This window comes from Ranitomeya imitator, chromosome 2, assembly GCF_032444005.1.
Source record: "Ranitomeya imitator isolate aRanImi1 chromosome 2, aRanImi1.pri, whole genome shotgun sequence".
In the NCBI taxonomy this organism is placed as follows: domain Eukaryota; kingdom Metazoa; phylum Chordata; class Amphibia; order Anura; family Dendrobatidae; genus Ranitomeya; species Ranitomeya imitator.
In genome coordinates this window covers 640,001,911-640,023,093 of record NC_091283.1, presented here as the reverse complement: position 1 = coordinate 640,023,093, position 21,183 = coordinate 640,001,911, and the positions used below count along the sequence as shown (strand labels likewise).

The window sequence follows — 21,183 nt, the reverse complement described above, 5'->3', positions numbered from 1 at the left end:
TTTCGGTATACGGGCTCGGCCTCCAAGTCAACGTATGCCCGCTAAATCCGGTCAGCAATGTTTAGATTTACCAGGTCAGAGCAGAGCTCCTCCTTCCAGGTTTCAGGCGCACTCTACCCGGGCAGTGGGTGCCTCCCGGCGTGCACATAGGGCCTCTGCCTTGCACTTCTACAGACCAATGATTGGTCCTCCACATGTTCGTGAAACTTCCATGCCTAGCTTCAGCGTATGCCGGCTTGGGTAGGAAGACCTTGCAGGCAACCGTGGTGAGTGAGTTCCTCCGACCTAGATTGGAGTTGACTGCTGTTCCCTCCCCAGGGACTGCTTTGGGACGTCCCATGGTTTCCTGTGTCCCCCCAATGAAGTGATAGAGAAAACAGGATTTTTGGTTGCTTACCGTAAAATCTGTTTCTCGGAGCCTTCATTGGGGGACACAGCACCCTCCCAAGTTGAACCGCTCTGTTTGTATTATACTGTTAACGTTTGAGTTTCTTTCTCTTTTACATGTTGCTTATCCTACTGCTTTCTCACTAACTGAATATCCTACTTCCTGTCGGTGGGGTGTACACTGCAGAGGAGGAGCTAACTTTTTTATTTGCATAGTATAAGTTTCCTAGTGGCAGCAGCATACACCTATGGTTTTCTGTGTCCCCCAATGAAGGCTCCGAGAAACAGATTTTATGGTAAGCAACCAAAAATACGGTTATCCCATCCATCATCAATCTATCACAACAACGCAAACACCTGCTACCCGCCATTGCAGATACGTTTAAAACCTTCTACGCTTCTCTATACTCTATAGACTCAACTAACCCCGCCCACAAAATGCTAACTTTAAATCGCGTATCCAGCAATACGTAAGAGTCTGGCCTTCCCTCCCTGTAAAGGGCACTGACAGCTTCCTTAGAGTTTCCCTTTACTATAAAGGAACTGCGGGCTGCTGTAAAAGAAGCCAAGTCGGGAAAGGCCCCGGGCCCAGATGGATTTTCACTGGCCTACTATAAATTGTTTTTGGGATCTCTCTCTCCTCATCTGATCACTAGCCTTAAGGTACCGTCACACTGAACGATACCGCTAGCGATCCGTGACGTTGAAGCGTCCTGGATAGCGATATCGTTCAGTTTGACAGGCAGCAGCGATCAGGATCCTGCTGTGCCATCGTTAGTCGGCGCAGAAAGTCCAGAACTTTATTTCGTCTCTGGACCTCCCGCAGACATCGCTGAATCGGCGTGTGTGACGCCGATTCAGCGATGTCTTCACTGGTAACCAGGGTAAACATCGGGTTACTAAGCGCAGGGCCACGCTTAGTAACCCGATGTTTACCCTGGTTACCAGTGTAAATGTGAAAAAAAAAAACACTACATACTTAAATTCCGGCGTCTGTCCTCTCCGGCGCTCTGCTTCTCTGCACTGTGTAAGCGCAGCGGCTGGAAAGCACAGCGGTGACGTCACCGCTGTGCTCTGCTTTCCGGCCGACGCTTAGTGCAGAGAAGCACAGCGCCGGAGAGGACAGACGCCGGAATGTAAGTATGTAGTGTTTGTTTTTTTTTTTCATTTACACTGGTAACCAGGGTAAACATCGGGTTACTAAGCGCGGCCCTGCGCTTAGTAACCCGATATTTACCCTGGTTACCAGGGTACTTCGGCATCGTTGGTCGCTGGAGAGCTGTCTGTTTGACAGCTCTCCAGCGACCACACAGCGACGCTGCAGCGATCGGGATCATTGTCTATATAGCTGCAGCGTCGCTTAATATGACGGTACCTTTAATACGATATCTAAAGGCTCTGCTCTCCCAGGAGTATCCCTGCGAGCCCACAGATCAGTGATGCATAAGGAGGGGAAAGACCCAGCACAATGTGCAAGTTATAGGCCTATATCCCTGCTCAACGTGGATATTAAGCTGTGTGCAAAAATGGTTGCATCCAGATTATCTCCACTTCTGGCAGGGATTATCCACCCAGATCAGGCGGATTCTTGAGGAGGAGAGAAGCCAGGGACAACACAAGTAAGGCATTTAACCTAAGGCCGGGATCACACATGCGAGAAACACGTCCGTGTCTCGCATGTGAAATCCAAGCTCTGGCTCTTCATGTGTTGCTATGCGGCCGCACGCTCCGCTCTGGAGTGCCGGCGCCAGAGATTGGATTTCACATGCGAGACACGGATGTGTTTCTCGCATGTGTGATCCCGGCCTTATACATAGAGCCAGAAATAAATGTCAACCTCTTGTGCTACTATCTACTGATGCAGAGAAGGCATTCAATAGAGTGAACTGGGTTTTTAAGAATGAGATCCTTCAGAGACTAGACCTAAAATCCAACATGTTACGCTGGATATCGGCATTATACTCAAAGCCAGTTGCCAATGTAAACGTGAATGGGTTACCCTCCAAGGAGTTTCTTATACGTAATGGTACGTGTCATGGATGTCCATTATCTCCTCTGATCTTCATTCTAATTCTAGAACCATTTCTAAGGAAAATCGGGTCTAATGAGAATATTGAGGGTCCTTGTGTTCGGGGATCTCCATGTAAAATTGCGACCTATGGGATGATCTGCTTTTTTTTTCATGAACAACCCAGCCAAATCTTTGCCTACTCTAAAGGTGGAGTTCAGTACATATATGACCAATCAAATTTTAAAATCAATTTTGGCAAATCGGAAGCCCTGAACATCAAAAACTCTGTCTATAGTGGCACCCCTAAAAGCAGCTTTTAGTTTTAAATGGGCCAAGATGGTAGTAATATCCCTAGATACTTTATCACTAAGTGCTACAAAATTCACTTATTCCCTTAGTTTCCCTAAATTGCTCAAATCGGTACAAGAGAATTGTTCAAGATGGATGAGAAATGCCTTTACATGGTTTAGCAGAAGTGCAATATTTAAAATGAATATTCTCCCTTGAATCCTGTGTGTTATCCAGGCCCTCCCAATTGCTGTTCCCTCATCCTTCTTTAAAGATCTTGCCACGGCTCAGATGAAGTTTATTTGGTCCAGTAAGCCTCCCCGTGTAGCAAGGAATACATTGCATCGTCCTAAGTCCTCTGGGGGTATTGCCTTGCCTGATTTCAGATTATATTATATTGCTACCCACCTTTCTAGAATTCTGGACTGGTGCAGGAATGGAATGGAGAAGACCTGGGTCAGGATTGAACAAAGTTTCACAAACCTCCCTCTAACCACTATTCCCTGGCTTGACCTTTCTGTAGACTGTTCTAAAGACACACCCTACTATTGGAGCTACCCTTTTATGCTGCAATTATCCTATAGTACGGTCATCGATCATACCACAGGCCTCCTTCATGTATCCTATATTGGGCAATCCACTCTCCTATTCCTTTCTTGGTTTAATAAAGTTTGTTTCAGAGTATGCCATTTTGGATTGGGAAATGAATGGCCATGAAAGAAATGCCTTCAAGGTCCTTGGGTTTCTGGAGAGCCGGTCAGCTATCTCATTTCTTGTACTCTCTTCCATCTAGAGTCCACTACAAAAATGACAAAAATACGTTTGAAGAAGAGTGCACAAAAACAGAACCCATGAGGCACACCTTGTCTTTCTCCTACTCCTTACTGATCAATCCCATGGATCAACCCAAAACACGTTTCCAAACTCAATCGGAGGGTGATTTAGACCAAACTCAGACGAAGGATCAGTGGAACATACCTGTAATTTAACACACAAATCGTCTATTTGTTCTCGCTTTCACGAGGCCGGTTACAAACTGTTATCGCGATGGTATAGAGTCCCAACCCGCCTGAATAAGATATTCCCTGATACTAGTCCTATGTGCTGGAGATGTGGGGAGGAAGAGGGCATATTTTCTGGTCTTGTAAGCTTCTTTCCCCTTTCTAGGAAAAAGATAAGATTTGTGATTTTACCTATCACTAGTTCATCACAGACCTAAATCTGGCTCTCGTCCTTCTCCATCACAGCAACATCTCTCTTAAAACCTACAAAAATTCTATATTGAGACACTTAATTGCATTTGCTAGAGCGTGCATTCCTTTGTTGTGGAAAAAAGACACCATCCCAACAGTTTTCCTATGGTTTGCTAAAATGAATGAGATAATGCTGATAGAGGAATTAACCTCGACAATAAGCAAATCATGGTATCATTGGATGGAATTTAACCCCTTAGTGACAGAGCCAATTTGGTACTTAATGACCAAGCCGATTTTTGCAATTCTGACCACTGTCACTTTATGAGGTTATAACTCTGGAACGCTTCAACGGATCCCGCTGATTCTGAGATTGTTTTTTCGTGACATATTGTACTTCATGTTAGTGGTAACATTTCTTCGATATTACTTGCGATTATTTATTAAAAAAAACGGAAATATGGCGAAAATTTTGAAAATTTAGCAATTTTCAAAATTTGAATTTTTATTCCCTTACATCAAAGAGATATGTCACACAAAATGGTCAATAAATAACATTTCCCATATGTCTACTTTACATCAGCACAATTTTGGAATAAAAATTTTTTTTTATTAGGGAGTTATAAGGGTTAAAATTTGACCAGCAATTTTTTATTTTTACAGCAAAATTTACAAAACCATTTTTTTTAGGGACCACCTCACATTTGAAGTCAGTTTGAGGGGTCTATGTGGCAGAAAATGCCCAAAATTGACACCATTCTAAAAACTGCACCCCTCAAGGTGCGCAAAACCACATTCAAGAAGTTTATTAACCCTTCAGTTGCTGCACAGGAACTGAAGCAATGTGGAAGGAAAAAATGAACATTTTACTTTTTTTCACAAACATTTTACTTCAGAACCAATTTTTTTTATTTTCACAAGTGTAAAAAAAGAAAATGAACCACATAATTTGTTGTGCAATTTGTCCGGAGAATGCCGATACCCCATATGTGGGGAAGGACCACTGTTTGGGTGCACAGTAGAGCTCAGAAGGGAAGGAGCGCCATTTGACTTTTTCAACATAGAATTCTCTGGAATTGAGATCGGACACCATGTCGCGTTTGGAGAGCCGCTGATGTGCCTAAACAGTGGAAACCCCCCACAAGTGACACCATTTTGGAAACTAGACCCCCTAAGGAACTTATCTAGGTGTTTGGTCAACACTTTGAACACCCAAGTGCTTCACACAAGTTTATAACGTAGAGCCGAAAAAATTAAAAATCATTTTTTTTTCACAAAAATGATCTTTTCACCCCCAATTTTTTATTTTCCCAAGGGTAGCAAGAGAAATTGGTTCCCAAAAGTTGTTGTGCAATGTGTCCTGAGTATGTCGATACCCCGTATGTGGGGGTAAACCTCTGTTTGGGCGCACTGCGGAGCTTGGAAGGGAAGGAGCGCCGTTTGAATTTTTATTCTCTTAATTGTGAGAGCGGACGCCATTTTGGGTTTGTAGATGTGCCTAACAGCAGAAACCCCCCACAACTGACCCCGTTTTGGAAACTACACCCCTCAAAGATTTTAATCAGGGGTATATAGAGCAATTTGAACCCACATGTGTGACACAGAGTTTGATAACATTAGGTCGTCATATTGAAAAAATTCATTTTTTTCCACGAGAATCTTGTTTTAGACCTGAATGTCTCACTTTTTCAGAAATAACATCAAAAAGTGGACCCCACAATTCGTTACCCACTTTATTATGAGCGCAGCGATATCCCATATGTAGTCAAAAAGTTCTGTTTGGACGAATGGCAGGGCTTGGACAGAAAGGGGCACAATGTGACAAATTTGGCTTTATTTGAAATTGAAGATCCAGGACCCATTCAAAGCTTCTAGAGACATTGAGCAAAAAAGAAAATCCTTCCAGGAATTATTACTCACAGAGGGAGGCATGCTCCTAAAACACAATGGCTGACTATAAAATTGGTCTTGCTAACAAAACAGTTGTCCCGCATTTGCGTATATTGTAGCAGGAAGAATAAACTGTACTGGAATGAAGGGCAAAATGTGTAGGAAAATGCAGCCAACTATGTGGCAAAGCGGAGTTTGTTCCAAAGATGAAAGAACACCATCAAGGCTAGAATGGCAGACACTTTCAGAGACTGGTCGTACAACGTCCTTTTAGCTCCATCAATCCCTATATGAGAGACGAATGTGCCAATAGACGTGGTACACCATAGCAAGCTCCCACCCGCCAAGGTCAGAACCGCTATATGCACAAAACAACCAGTTCTCTATAGAAAGTATTGTCTGGTACCAGACGTTCGGCAAGAACCATAAAGTAAAGCCGATAGTGTATAAGTACGGAACTTCCTAATTTTTTTAGAAATCCTACAATAAAATGATCATGCCCGTATCATCAACATAAATATAAGTAATATAAATGGAAGCCAAAGTTTTGTGTAGCAAGAGTCATAAAACAGTCAAAGTTAGATAAATGGTCAAAAATGTTTGTGAGTAATCAAGTCCTAGAATTCATTTTCAGATGATTTCACTTTTCAAGATCATTTCTGGGGTCCACATTCTAACGCTTATTGACATAGGTACGTGGACGAGAATTTGTTGGAATAGTAGTTTGGTATGGGATTGATCGAGTCGTAGAATTTTCAGATGACCTGACTTTGCAAGAACATTTGTGGGGTCCACACTCTAGAGCGTACAGACGTGGGTACGTGGATGAGAATTTGTTGGGATAGTAGTTTGGTATGGGATTGATCGAGTCGTAGAATTTTCAGATGACCTGACTTTGCAAGAACATTTGTGGGGTCCACACTCTAGAGCGTACAGACGTGGGTACGTGGATGAGAATTTGTTGGGATAGTAGTTTGGTATGGGATTGATCGAGTCGTAGAATTTTCAGATGACCTGACTTTGCAAGAACATTTGTGGGGTCCACACTCTAGAGCGTACAGACGTGGGTACGTGGACGAGAATTTGTTGGGATAGTAGTTTGGTATGGGATTGATCGAGTCGTAGAATTTTCAGATGACCTGACTTTGCAAGAACATTTGTGGGGTCCACACTCTAGAGCGTACAGACGTGGGTACGTGGACGAGAATTTGTTGGGATAGTAGTTTGGTATGGGATTGATCAAGTTCTGGAATTAATTGTGAAATGGGGTAAAATGGGATCTACTAATTAAAATATTATTTATCAATTGTTCCAAATTGTACTACTGGGGCCACTAAGCAGAAAATAAAAATTATTGAAAAAAAAGCAAACTAATAATTGTAGGTGGTGTGGTAGGTCTCAAAACAGGGGGAGATACAAAGGCCTGGTTGGGATGGGCATGTGGGGCAATAGAATCGGGAATCACTCCGCCTGCCATGCTTTCTGCAAACTCGGCACCTTTTTTAAGGATACCTTTGGGTGGCAGGGACAGGGTGAGGAAAATGGCGTTCTGACAGTCTCCGGGAATCCTCAGAGTCGAAGGCTTCCCCCGGTGCCATGGACTCAAATATGAGGCTCTCTACTACTTTTTCCTGAAAGTGCAGGAAAGTTAGCGGTCCTTGAGATTTTTTATATAGGACAAAACTTATATGTGGCAGTCTGAATTAGATAGATTCCCACCTTTTTATACCACGCCCTGGTCTTCCTCTTGACCAGGTATGGTTGCAGAACCTGGTCTGACAGGTCTACGCCACCCATATGTCTGTTATAGTCTGTGACGCAGACAGGTTTTTCTTTGTCCCTGGTGGCACCCCTCTCTCTGACCGTCACAGTGGTGTCCGTATGCAGTGTGGAAAGCATATAGACGTCCTTCCTGTCTTTCCACTTCACTGCAAGAAGTTGGTCGCTTGCAAGTGAAAATGACGCCCCCCTCTCCAAACGTCTGGACACCAACTGTGACGGAAACCCCACTCTGTTTTTCCTCACTGTCCCACAGGCCCCTGTATTTGCAGCATGGAGGGATTTGTATAGGGGGATACTCGTGTAATAGTTATCGGTATACACGTGGTACCCTTGATTGAGAAAGGGCGTCATTAGCTCCCAGACAATTTTGCCTGGGATACCAATTGTCTGGGGGCAGTTTGGGGGGTTTATTTGGCGGTCCCTACCTTCATAAATTAGGAAAGTGGACGTGTACCCTGATGAGCTCTCGCAAGCTTTGTATAATTTTACGCCGTATTTGGCTGTCTTGGAGGGAATAAATTGGCGGAATAACAGACGGCCCTTGTAGCTCATCAAGGACTCGTCGACTGCCATATTTTGCTCTGGGGTATAGGAATTTAGAAAGGAAGTTTTTAGGAGGGAAATTAGGGGTCTTAATTTATTTAGCCGATCGTAGTTGGGGTCAGTTCTTGGGAGAGCTTGGGAATTGTCACTGAAGTGGAGGAATCTCATCAGGGCTTCGTAACGGGCTCGAGACATGATGGCTGCAAATACAGGGGTGCAGTGGACAGCTTTTGTTGCCCAGTAAGAGCGGAGAGTGGTTTTTTTTTACTATACCCATATTCAGTGTGAGGCCTAAGAATTTTTTTATTTCAGGGACATTTGTGGGGATCCAGGAACGGGAATGAAAGGCAGTGGGTTTTTGGGAAATATATTGCCGGGCATATAGATTTGTTTGGTGGACGATTAATTGCAGGACTTCGGGGCTAATGAAAATTTCAAAAAAATCAATGGGGGTAAAATTGGCGACATCTACTTTTATTCCAGGGACTGCAGAAAAAGGGGGAATTTGAGGGGAAAATGAGGTGTCATTATACCACAGCGGGGGGGGGGGGGGGGGGGGGACTGCGGTACTTGGTCCTGCCTCTGAAGCTTCAGCAGTGACGACCGACTCCGCTACCACCGGGCTGGGGGATCCCGTGGAGGAAGAGTCGTCATCACTGTCTGAAAACTGCTCAACTTCAGGGGCAGAATCTGTTTCGCTGCCGGAGCAAAGCAGGCTGTAAGCTTGCTCCGCGCTAAAAGTTCTGCGGGCCATTTTATCTAATTCCTACCCTAACCCTAAAAAAATTTTTTTTTTTTAAATTATAATTTTTTTTTTTTCTTTTTTTTTTTTATAATCCTCTGCTGATGATGCAGGGATTACGGAGAACGGGGGTGGGTAAATTGGATGCTGGCGGAGGCAGATATTATGTTTTTTGTAACTGACAGGGCAGCACTTGAACTGTAGTCTCTCTCTCTTCTCTCCTAGAACAACTACAAGGAGAGAAGAGAAAGGTACAGCCCAAGTGCTGCCATGTTTATCAAACATTTGGGGTTTTGATCACTGTAATTGGACATATTACAGTAATCAAAACCCAGCAGCCAATGAGAAAATTCTCATAGGTTGCTGGGTCTCTGCTGGCAGAACATGGCAGGCGCACTGCGCATGCGCCCGCCATTTTCTTCCAGCAGAGAAGAAGAAGGGGGGCCAGGAGCCGTGGGCTGAGGACCGGGGACCATGGGCTGAGGACCGGGGACAGGAGCACTGATGTGCAGGCGGTATGGTGGGGGGCTCGGGGGCTCTATTTCTCTCCATTCTGATGTGCGATCACATCAGAGGGGAGAGAAATGCAAAGCATTTTATTTTTTTTTTACAAACTATTTGCAGCGATCGCAACCCCGGGGGTCTGTAAAGACCCCTGGGATTGCGATCGCTCCAGGGGTCGGTAAAAACCGACCCCAATACACTGCGGGGGAAGCTAGGTTTTGGCGGGCGCATCTGCACTTGCACCCGCCATTTTGGAGCCCGCACAGGAAGGAGGAGGGTCGGGGACCGGGGGGGCACCTTCACCGGTACATTAGGTACCGTGGGGGGCTCGGGGGACCCTATTTCTCTCCCCTCTAATGTCCGATCACATTAGAGGGGAGAGAAACACAACGCAAATCGCGTTTTTTTTTTTTTTGCGATCGCCGGTAAACGGTTAATTTCCGGCGATCGCAAATGCGGGGTGGGTAAAAAAAAACCCCGAATCATGTTCTCTGGGGTCTCGGCTACCCCCGGCAGCCGAGACCCCGGAGAAAATCGGACTCTGGGGGGCGCTATACACTTTTTCCACAGCGCCGTTAATTAACGGCGCTGTGGTTTAAGTACCCTTAGCGGCCGCCGTTAAAAGGCGTATCGGCGGTCGCTAAGGGGTTAAATCCTCCAATGAGTATCGGGATCTCATCGGAGTCAACTGATTCGGCAGTTCCGATGCCTCTGGATATAGTTCATTGTCCCCTTTGTCAGTACTTCCCCACTTCCCTCTTGTTTCTTCTTCTCTTTTCTATGCTCTCTCTCTTTTTCTGTCTTATAATCTGATTTCTTCTTTACACTTCAATGTTATTTTTAATGTAACTAAGTACGAATTTTGGTTATGCCTCCGGTTTAATGCTGTATGTATTGTGATATGTTTAATAGATTCATTCTTGACACGACTGAAATTGTGATGGTAATGACACTTGTATTTGTGTTTTGAAAAATTAATAAAAGTTTTAAAATTAAAAAAAAAAAACCTTTAAAAATAAAGGCACTATAGGACCAGATCCAAGAAATCATAGGCCAAGGGATAATGGTTATTCTCTTAATATGTTGGCTCAATAAGGGAAGGGGAGATGACCCTAACCCTAAATCCATCCTTGCTTAACCTGAGGTTGGCATCCTAGTAAAACGATATGGTGCTCCCATTCAATGTCGAATATCCCTAGGTCATCCTAATGTGTACCTGATCACAAAACGTGAAAATAACACCACCCACCAGTGTAAAAGTTGGAATAAAATGAGTAGTTCTGTACATAAATAGGAGACTATATGCCAGAAAGATTTCTCTACGCTTTATCAGAAGACACAAAAATAATTTACAAATCTATAACCAAGATAAAGAAAGGGGAAGATTATTCCTACTGACACCATGTATACAATGCTGCTTTTTACAATACCAGCAAAGCCTATGAGATTTCAGAAATCTCATGCACACACATTGGTTTTTTTTTGTGTGATCAGTATTTTGTGCTTTGCTGCATTTTTTTGGACATAGAGCATGTCACTTCTTTCAGCGTTTTTCACCCATTAATTTGAATGGGTGTTGAAATAACGCAGCAAAAATGCAGGTATCATTATTTGCTGCGTTTTTGCTGCTGAAAATTCAAGGACATTACTGAGCATGCATATATCCGAATACAGTGATAGCATACACCTTTCTGTTAAAGACCATCTTCTGTCCAGCACCAGTTTTCAACTTGATACACTGAGCTAAGAATTCCGATAACCCCAAATACAACAGTTTGCCCTCTTACTACCCAACGTTTCCGTATACTCACTCACTATTAGCTCGCTCCCCACACACTGCATTTTTGTGCTGGCATTACTATTTCTTCCCTACAACCACAGGCTTTTACATTTCGTTTCAGGATCATTTGACATATACACATACACCAGGAACACCTGCCAATGTATATCTTCAACAGAAGACCGCAAACTATCCTACTGTATAGTGGCATATCTCACCCACAGGTTGTTAACCCCTTTACCCCCAAGGGTGGTTTGCACGTTATGGACCGGGTCAATTTTTACAATTCTGACCACTGTCCCTTTATGAGGTTATAACTCTGGAACGCTTCAACGGATCCCGGTGATTCTGACATTGTTTTCTCGTGACATATTGTACTTCATGATAGTGGTAAAATTTCTTTGATATTACCTGCGTTTATTTGTGAAAAAAATGGAAATTTGGCGAAAATTTTGAAAATTTCGCAATTTTCCAACTTTGAATTTTTATGCAATTAAATCACAGAGATATGTCACACAAAATACTTAATAAGTAACATTTCCCACATGTCTACTTTACATCAGCACAATTTTGGAACCAAAATTTTTTTTTGTTAGGGAGTTATAAGGGTTAAAAGTTGACCAGCAATTTCTCATTTTTACAACACCATTTTATTTTAGGGACCACATCTCATTTGAAGTCATTTTGAGGGGTCTATATGATAGAAAATACCCAAGTTTGACACCATTCTAAAAACTGCACCCCTCAAGGTTCTCAAAACCACATTCAAGAAGTTTATTAACCCTTCAGGTGCTTCACAGGAATTTTTGGAATGTTTAAATAAAAATGAACATTTAACTTTTTTTCACAAAAAATTTACTTCAGCTCCAATTTGTTTTATTTTACCAAGGGTAACAGGAGAAAATGGACCCCAAAAGTTGTTGTACAATTTGTCCTGAGTACGCTGATACCCCATATGTGGGGGTTAACCACAGTTTGTGCACATGGCAGAGCTCGGAAGGGAAGGAGCGCCATTTGACTTTTCAATGCAAAATTGACTGGAATTGAGATGGGACGCCATGTTGCGTTTGGAGAGCCACTGATGTGGCTAAACATTGAAACCCCCCACAAGTGACACCATTTTGGAAAGTAGACCCCCTAAGGAACTTATCTAGAGGTGTGGTGAGCACTTTGACCCACCAAGTGCTTCACAGAAGTTTATAATGCAGAACCGTAAAAATAAAAAATCATTTTTTTTCACAAACATTATCTTTTCGCCCCCAATTTTTTATTTTCCCAATGGTAAGAGAAGAAATTGGACCACAGAAGTTGTGGCACAATTTGTCCTGAGTACTCTGATACCCCATATGTGGGGGTAAACCATTGTTTGGGCGCATGGGAGAGCTCGGAAGGGAAGGAGCGCCGTTTGACCTTTCAATGCAAAATTGACAGGAATTGAGATGAGACGCCATGTTGCGTTTGGAGAGCCACTGATGTGCCTAAACATTGAAACCCCCCACAAGTGACACCATTTTGGAAAGTAGACCCCCTAAGGAACTTATCTAGAGGTGTGGTGAGCACTTTGACCCACCAAGTGCTTCACAGAAGTTTATAATGCAGAACCTCAAAAATAAAAAATCATTTTTTTTCACAAACATTATCTTTTCGCCCCCAATTTTTTATTTTCCCAATGGTAAGAGAAGAAATTGGACCACAAAAGTTGTGGCACAATTTGTCCTGAGTACTCTGATACCCCATATGTGGGGGTAAACCATTGTTTGGGCGCATGGGAGAGCTCGGAAGGGAAGGAGCGCCGTTTGACCTTTCAATGCAAAATTGACAGGAATTGAGATGAGACGCCATGTTGCGTTTGGAGAGCCACTGATGTGCCTAAACATTGAAACCCCCCACAAGTGACACCATTTTGGAAAGTAGACCCCCTAAGGAACTTATCTAGAGGTGTGGTGAGCACTTTGACCCACCAAGTGCTTCACAGAAGTTTATAATGCAGAACCTCAAAAATAAAAAATCATTTTTTTTCACAAACATTATCTTTTCGCCCCCAATTTTTTATTTTCCCAATGGTAAGAGAAGAAATTGGACCACAAAAGTTGTGGCACAATTTGTCCTGAGTACTCTGATACCCCATATGTGGGGGTAAACCATTGTTTGGGCGCATGGGAGAGCTCGGAAGGGAAGGAGCGCCGTTTGACCTTTCAATGCAAAATTGACAGGAATTGAGATGAGACGCCATGTTGCGTTTGGAGAGCCACTGATGTGCCTAAACATTGAAACCCCCCACAAGTGACACCATTTTGGAAAGTAGACCCCCTAAGGAACTTATCTAGATGTGTGGTGAGCACTTTGACCCAATAAGAGCTTCACAGAAGTTTATAATGCAGAGCCGTAAAAATAAAACAAAATTTTTTTCCCACAAAAATAATTTTTTAGCCCCCAGTTTTGTATTTTCCTGAGGGTAACAGGAGAAATTGGACCCCAAAAGTTGTTGTGCAATTTGTCCTGAGTGCGCTGATACCCTATATGTGGGGGAGAACCAGCGTTTGGGCGCATGGGAGGGCTCGGAAGGGAAGGAGCGCCATTTGGAATACAGACTTAGATGGAATGGTCTGCAGGCGTCACATTGTGTTTGCAGAGCCCCTAATGTACCTAAACAGTAGAAACCCCCAACAAGTGACCCCATATTGGAAACTAGACCCCCTAAGGAACTTATTTAGATGTGTTGTGAGAACTTTGAGCCCCCAAGTATTTCACTACAGTTTATAACGCAGAGCCGTGAAAATAAAATAAAAAATTTCCCCTCAAAATTATTTTTTAGCCCCCAGTTTTGTATTTTCTCGAGGGTAAAAGGAGAAATTGGACCCCAAAAGTTGTTGTCCAATTTGTCCTGAGTGCGTTGATACCCCATATGTGGGGTGAACCAGCGTTTGGGCGCATGGGAGGGCTCGGAAGGGAAGGAGCGCCATTTGGAATGCAGACTTAGATGGAATGGTCTGCAGGCGTCACATTGCGTTTGCGGAGCCCCTAATATACCTAAACAGTAGAAACCCCCACAAGTGACCCCATGTTGGAAACTAGACCCCCCCACGAACTTATCTAGATGTGTTGTGAGAACTTTGAGCCCCCAAGTGTTTCACTACAGTTTATAACGCAGAGCCGTGAAAATAAAAAATCTCTTTTTTTCCCACAAAAATTATTTTTTAGCCCCCAGTTTTGTATTTTCCCAAGGGTAACAGGAGAAATTGGACCCCAAAAGTTGTTGTCCAATTTGTCCTGAGTACGCTGATACCCCATATGTTGGGGTAAACTCCTGTTTGGGCACACGGGAGAGCTCGGAAGGGAAGGAGCACTGTTTTACTTTTTCAATGCAGAATTGGATAGAATTGAGATCGGTCGCCATGTCGCGTTTGGAGATCCCCCTGATGTGCCTAAACAGTGGAAACCCCCCAATTATAACTGAAACCCTAATCCAAACACACCCCTAACCCTAATCCCAACGGTAACCCTAACCACACCTCTAACCCAGACACACCCCTAATCCTAATCCCAATCGCAAATGTAATCCAAACCCTAACCCTAACTTTAGCCCCAACCCTAACTGTAGCCTTAACCCTAACCCTAGCCCTTACCCTAACCCTAACCCTAGCCCTAACCCTAGCCCCAACCCTAACCCTAGCCCTAACCCTAGCCCTAACCCAAGCCCTAACCCTAGCCCTAACCCTAGTCCCAACCCTAACCCTAGCCCTAACCCTAGCCCTAACCCAAGCCCCAACCCTAACCCTAACCCTAGTCCCAACCCTAGCCCTAACCCTAGCCCTAGCCCTAACCCTAGCCCTAGCCCTAACCCTAATGGGAAAATGGAAATAAATACATTTTTTTCATTTACTTTTATAGCGGGTTTTTTAGCGGATTTTTATGATTGGCAGCTGTCACACACTGAAAGACGCTTTTTATTGCAAAAAATATTTTTTGCGTTACCACATTTTGAGAGCTATAATTTTTCTATATTTTGGTCCACAGAGTCATGTGAGGTCTTGTTTTTTGCGGGACGAGTGGACGTTTTTATTGGTAACATTTTCGGGCACGTGACATTTTTTGATCGCTTTTTATTCCGATTTTTGTGAGGCAGAATGACCAAAAACCAGCTATTCATGAATTTCTTTTGGGGGAGGCGTTTATACCGTTCCGCGTTTGGTAAAATTGATAAAGCAGTTTTATTCTTCGGGTCAGTACGATTACAGCGACACCTCATTTATATCATTTTTTTATGTTTTGGCGCTTTTATACGATAAAAACTATTTTATAGAAAAAATAATTATTTTGGCATCGCTTTATTCTCAGGACTATAACTTTTTTATTTTTTTGCTGATGATGCTGTATGGCGGCTCGTTTTTTGCGGGACAAGATGACGTTTTCAGCGGTACCATGGTTATTTATATCTGTCTTTTTGATCGCGTGTTATTCCACTTTTTGTTTGGTGGTATGATAATAAAGCGTTGTTTTTTGCCTGGGTTTTTTTTTTTTTTTTCTTACGGTGTTTACTGAAGGGGTTAACTAGTGGGCCAGTTTTATAGGTGGGGTCGTTACGGACGCGGCGATACTAAATATGTGTACTTTTATTGTTTTGTTTTTTTTATTTAGATAAAGAAATGTATTTATGGGAATAATATTTTTTTTTTTTTCATTATTTAGGATTTTTTTTTTTTTTTTTTTTTTACACACTTGGAAATTTTTTTTTTTACTTTTTTACTTTGCCCCAGGGGGGGACAATACAGATCGGTGATCTGCCAGTTTGCACAGCACTCTGACAGATCACCGATCTGTCTGAGAGCAGTGCAGCGTTACCAAGTGCCTGCTCTGAGCAGGCACTTGGTAAGCCACCTCCCTCCCTGCAGGACCCGGATCCGCGGCCATTTTGGATCCGGGACTTACTGCAGGGAGGGAGGTAGGAGACCCCCGGAGCAACGCGATCACATCGCGTTGCTGCGGGGGTCTCAGGGAAGCCCGCAGGGAGCCCCCTCCCTGCGCGATGCTTCCCTGCACCGCCGGCACATCGCGATCATCTTTGATCGCGGTGTGCCGGGGGTTAATGTGCCGGGGGCGGTCCGTGACCGCTCCTGGCACATAGTGCCGGATGTCAGCTGCGATAAGCAGCTGACACCCGGCCGCGATCGGCGGCGCTCCCCCCGTGAGCGCGGCCGATCGCGCTGGACGTAATATTCCGTCCTTGGGAATTAAGGCCCACCCCACATGGACGGAATATTACGTCCAATGGCAGAAAGGGGTTAAAGAAAGAAATGTGCGATGTACTTTTTTTTTTTTTTCTTACACTGTATCCTGTGGTATAGATCATCATAGTCTATAATGCTATTCTGTATTGCAAAACAAAGGTATAATAATTTCCACAACCCAATAAAGGCTAAAACAGTGGCTGGTGTTTACTCCAAGTGTAAACTCCGTGTGAACACAACCAAAATGTTTGGTAAGCACCAAAGTGTTTAGCGGATCGACTTTACTTGTTCTCATGTGGATAAGCAGCACCCGCCCAAACAGCAACCAGCAAATTTGACGGACACAGTAGATACATTTGGATGAGACAGTAGAGTTGGACAATTTAATGAGTAATCCTCAATTTTATTTCATCAATCAATACTACACATGAAAATAAGAAACTTTGTAAGATCTCTTACCAGAGAAATCTGCTTCTTTCTCCTCCTGGACTGATCTTACACTGTCCCATTACTGAGCTAGGAGATGCCAGTTGTGGCTTTTAAATCAAGTTCTATGGGTACGGGGAGGAGAATGAAGGAGCCAGAGGCAGGCAGCAGCATTCTGTTGCCAGTTCCATAGAACTTCATGAGCACCAGCTGCCATTACCATCTCCTGTCTCAGCAATGTGAAAATCTTTATTCACTCAAGACAGATTTTACCCGTGAATTGAGAATTTTGAGTATAAGCATTAAGTCCAGGAGGAGACAGAAGCAGATTTCACCAATAAGACATGTTACAAAGTTGCTTGAAAATTTTTAAATAAGTTACTCTTTAACCCCTTAATGACAGCCAATACGTCTTTTAACTGACCTGAGATATAAGAGAATAGCCTCCCCATACAGGTAACAATCCAGTAGCTGTCGGCTGTCTACTATAACTGACAACTTGCTGCATCAGCCACGATCAGTGTTTGCACCGTCCAACTCTGTTTAACCCCTTAGATGCTGCTGTCAATAGTGACTACATCATTATAAATGGTTAACAGAGTGTGGGGGCTTCCTATTTAACCAAATTGGCGCCCTCAGATCTTGATTTTGTGGTCCTGATGTTTGCCATGGCAATTCATGACCAAATAGTGGCCTTAGAGTCTGATTGCTGTAGTAATCTGTTCAGAAGTTAGAGACATTTAGGTGGTAAAAATGCACATTTTCATTCCAATCATGCCACATTGCATTAATTCCTGTAAAGCACCTGAAGAGTTAATAAACTACCTGACTGCAGTTTTCAATATGTCACGAGGTGCGGTTTTTAAAATGGTATCACGTTTGGGGGTTTCCCAATATATGAGACCCCTAAAGTCACTTCAAACATGGATAAGTCCCTAAAAAAATAAATTTTGTAAATTTCCTGAAAAAAATGAAAAATTGCTGCTACATTTTTAATCCTCCTAAAATGCTAACAAAATAAAATAACATTTTACAAATGGTGCTGATGTAAAGCCGACATGTGGGAAATGTTATTTATTAATGGTTTGCTGAGGTATGACTATCTGGATTAAAGGGATAATCATTCAAAGTTTGAAAATTGCTAATTCTTTAACATTTTTCTCAAATGTTTTATATGTTTTATAAATAAACACAAAACATTGACCTAAATTTACCATTATCATAAACTATAATGTGTCACGAAAAAACATTCTCAAAATCACTGGGATTTGTTGAAGCATTGCAGAGTTATTACCACATAAAGTGACACTGGTCAGATTTCAAAAATTTGGCTCTGTCACTAAGGGGTTAAAAGTGTGGACTTCCTAAATAGTGCTCACATCGCTAACTGGTGCCAATCAAAAAATTTGACCCAAAGCAGATCAACTAGGCCTCTACAAGGTAGAAATTGAAGCATGGCATTCAAACCTATGGGTATGGGGTATTACTATCTCAAACTGAAATTTTTTGTTGCACTAGTCTTCAATGACAGTCTTCCCTCATGGTGTATCCTATAAATTTGATGCAAGTTGCATCACACCACTATGTTCTGCACTGATGTGTCGGGAAATTGGTGTTTCAGCCTTTTGTTTGATGTCATCTACAGATGCTGCACATTAAAGGGGTTGTTCAGTACTCTATGACTGCAGACTTCTAAATCCTGGTGTTCTGTGGTGTATGCTGTTTGGATTCTCCAGTGGGCATTCACATGACCGTAAGTATGCGATATGCATACTTGTGGTCAGACACCAATTGGAGATGTTTGTCCTACAGTTCAGAGTGCTCAAAAAGCCTTTTTGGGCATATTTTATTATTGGACTATAGTTAAACATTGTATGTACTGCCAGATCTGATCAGTTATTTCTCTTCCACAGATATGAGTGAGTCCCTTGACAAGATGGTTTCTGAAACTAAAAGCATGGTGAACATCAACCAAATGAGACACTATCCAAGCATGTACAAGCCCCGGAAGAGGAAGGGGCAGCCAGTTCGATATGTAGCAAATAACTCTGCCTCCTGTGAAGATGACACCTTCGTAAACTCTGACACCAGCCCAGAACTAGCACAAGATGAACACATGTCCATAATTATCAAAAAGGAGCATGATACTAAAATTTACATGCGCTCAGAACACACTCAGACAGATTTCACTCTACCTCATGGTAAAGATGAACCCAAGGAGACGGGAAAAAATTCACACCCAGACTTTGTTCGCATTGACTTTGATTCTGTCTTCATGGCCAATCAAGCTTTGTCTCCAGAAACTACTAAGAAACTTTATGACTGTGATTTGTGCGGCAAAACTTTTACCAGCAAGTCAGGCATTGTGAAGCACCATAGAATGCACTCTGGAAGAGTAGTCTCCTGTCCAGACTGTGGCAAGGACTTCACCTGTAACTCTGAGCTCGTGGCCCACCAGAGGACACACACAGGGGAGAAACCATTTCCTTGCCCTTCCTGTGGGAAATGTTTTTCCACCAACACAAATTTGGTAGCTCACCAAAGGATCCACACAGGGGAGAGGCCATATTCTTGCACAGAATGTGGAAAGTGTTTTACTAGCAGTTCAGACCTTGTAAAACATCAGATAATCCACACCGGAGAGAAACCTTTTTGTTGTCATGACTGCGGAAAAGGTTTTACCAGCAAATCCAACCTTGTTAAACACCAACGAATTCACACGGGTGAAAGACCTTTTCTGTGCTCCGAATGTGGTAAGGGCTTTGCCATCAAGTCTAATCTCATCAAGCATCAGGTTGTCCACACTGGTGAGAAGCCATACCCCTGTCCTGAGTGTGGCAAGTGCTTCTCTAACCAGTCCAATGTTGCAAAACATCAAAGAACTCACTATGGGTCGAAGCGGATTACCGCCAAAGCTGAATAACGTTTTACCAACCTGTTCAGAAGCTGGGAATATCATCAGACAACCTTGTGTGACAAGGGTCTATAATGTCTTCCCTTCTTCCTGTTGACTCTCCGTTTCAACAAAGATAACCGATTATCTTTGCTCAAGAAATCTGACTGCCACATTGTCTTGCTGTTAGAAAAAAAGTACGGTTTCCAAATGTGTATCTGGTTTTGGTTGCCAATATAATTTTGTACCTCTAGACCATCATATGCACTAGTTCTGAGTGACAGACCCCAGTCTCAAAAGCCACAGCCTTATGTAATAAACAAGTGTTTCCTGCAGGTGTCTAGTCTAGCATTCTGCACACAGAGCAGCAGGACACTTACTAAATTATGCTGAGCAAGAAGATTCATAGTTATGATGACATCTTGAAGTAGGCCACAAATGGTAAGAGATCCTGCAGCAGGCAGAGTAGGTATATTGACAGTCAGAAGGGCCCTCATTTTGCCAAAATAATACTGCCAGTCTGTTACATTACATCCAATGTGTACTCTTTACTTGCCTATATATTCTCTTAGACATCAGAAGACCACTATTGCCAAAAAGACTTTTTTCTGTTGATGAAGATTGCACTCATCACACAGACTTGCAAGAATTGCTGGGATACCAGCATGTTATGGAAAGCTGCACAAAAGTGTAATTTTAATGTCCCATATGCTTAGAACATAAGCACAGCACCTGTCAACAATTGGGGCACACCTGCTCATGCAATGGTTTTCTTTTAAAGGGAACCTGTCGCCCCCAAAATCGATGGTGAGGTAAGTCCACCGTCATCAGGGGCTTATCTACAGCATTCTGTAATGCTGTAGATAAGCCGCCGATGTTACCTGAAAGAGGAGAAAGAGAGGTTAGATTATACTCACCCAGGGGCGGTCCTGCTCCGATGGGTGTCTCAGGTCCGGAACAGCGCCTTCCATCTTCATTCCATGACGTCCTCTTCTGGTCTTCACGGCGTGGCTCTGGCACAGGCGTACTTTGTCCGCCCTGTTGAGGGCAGAGCGAAGTACTGCAGTGCGCCAGAAAGGTCAGAGAGGCCCGGCGCCTGCGCACTGCAGTACTTTGCTCTGCCCTCAACAGGGCAGACAAAGTACGCCTGCGCCGGAGCCGCGGCATGAAGACCAGGAGAGGATGTCATGGAATGAAGATGGGAGGCGCCGGAGCGGACCTGAGACACCCATTTGACCGGACCGCTGCGGGACCGCCCCTGGGTGAGTATAATCTAACCTCTTTTTCTCCTCTTTCAGGTTACATCGGGGGGCTTATCTACAGCATTACATAATGCTGTAGGTAAGCCCCCTTACCTCACCATCGATTTTGGGGGTGACAGGTTCCCTTTAAATGTGCACCTTGTCAGTTCAGACTGAAGGCAGTAGCCCACAAAAGTACAAATATGGAAACAGGGAGTAACAAGTCTAAAAGAAACCAGAATATGTGTTAAACCTTAGATTCTTCAAAGTTCCCC

At 43.3% G+C, this 21,183-nt stretch overlaps 1 protein-coding gene across 1 annotated transcript in view; it reads left to right on the top strand.

Annotated features, from left to right (window-relative positions):
* LOC138665370 (zinc finger protein 1 homolog) overlaps positions 1-20,458 on the top strand; it is a 54,828-nt gene extending 34,370 nt beyond the window's left edge. Inside the window, exon 5 of the mRNA XM_069752795.1 lies at positions 18,688-20,458. Coding sequence (XP_069608896.1) covers positions 18,688-19,697 — 1,010 coding nt within the window. The 3' untranslated portion in view covers positions 19,698-20,458. The remainder of the gene's footprint in view (positions 1-18,687) is intronic.
* The last annotated feature ends 725 nt before the right edge of the window (positions 20,459-21,183 follow it).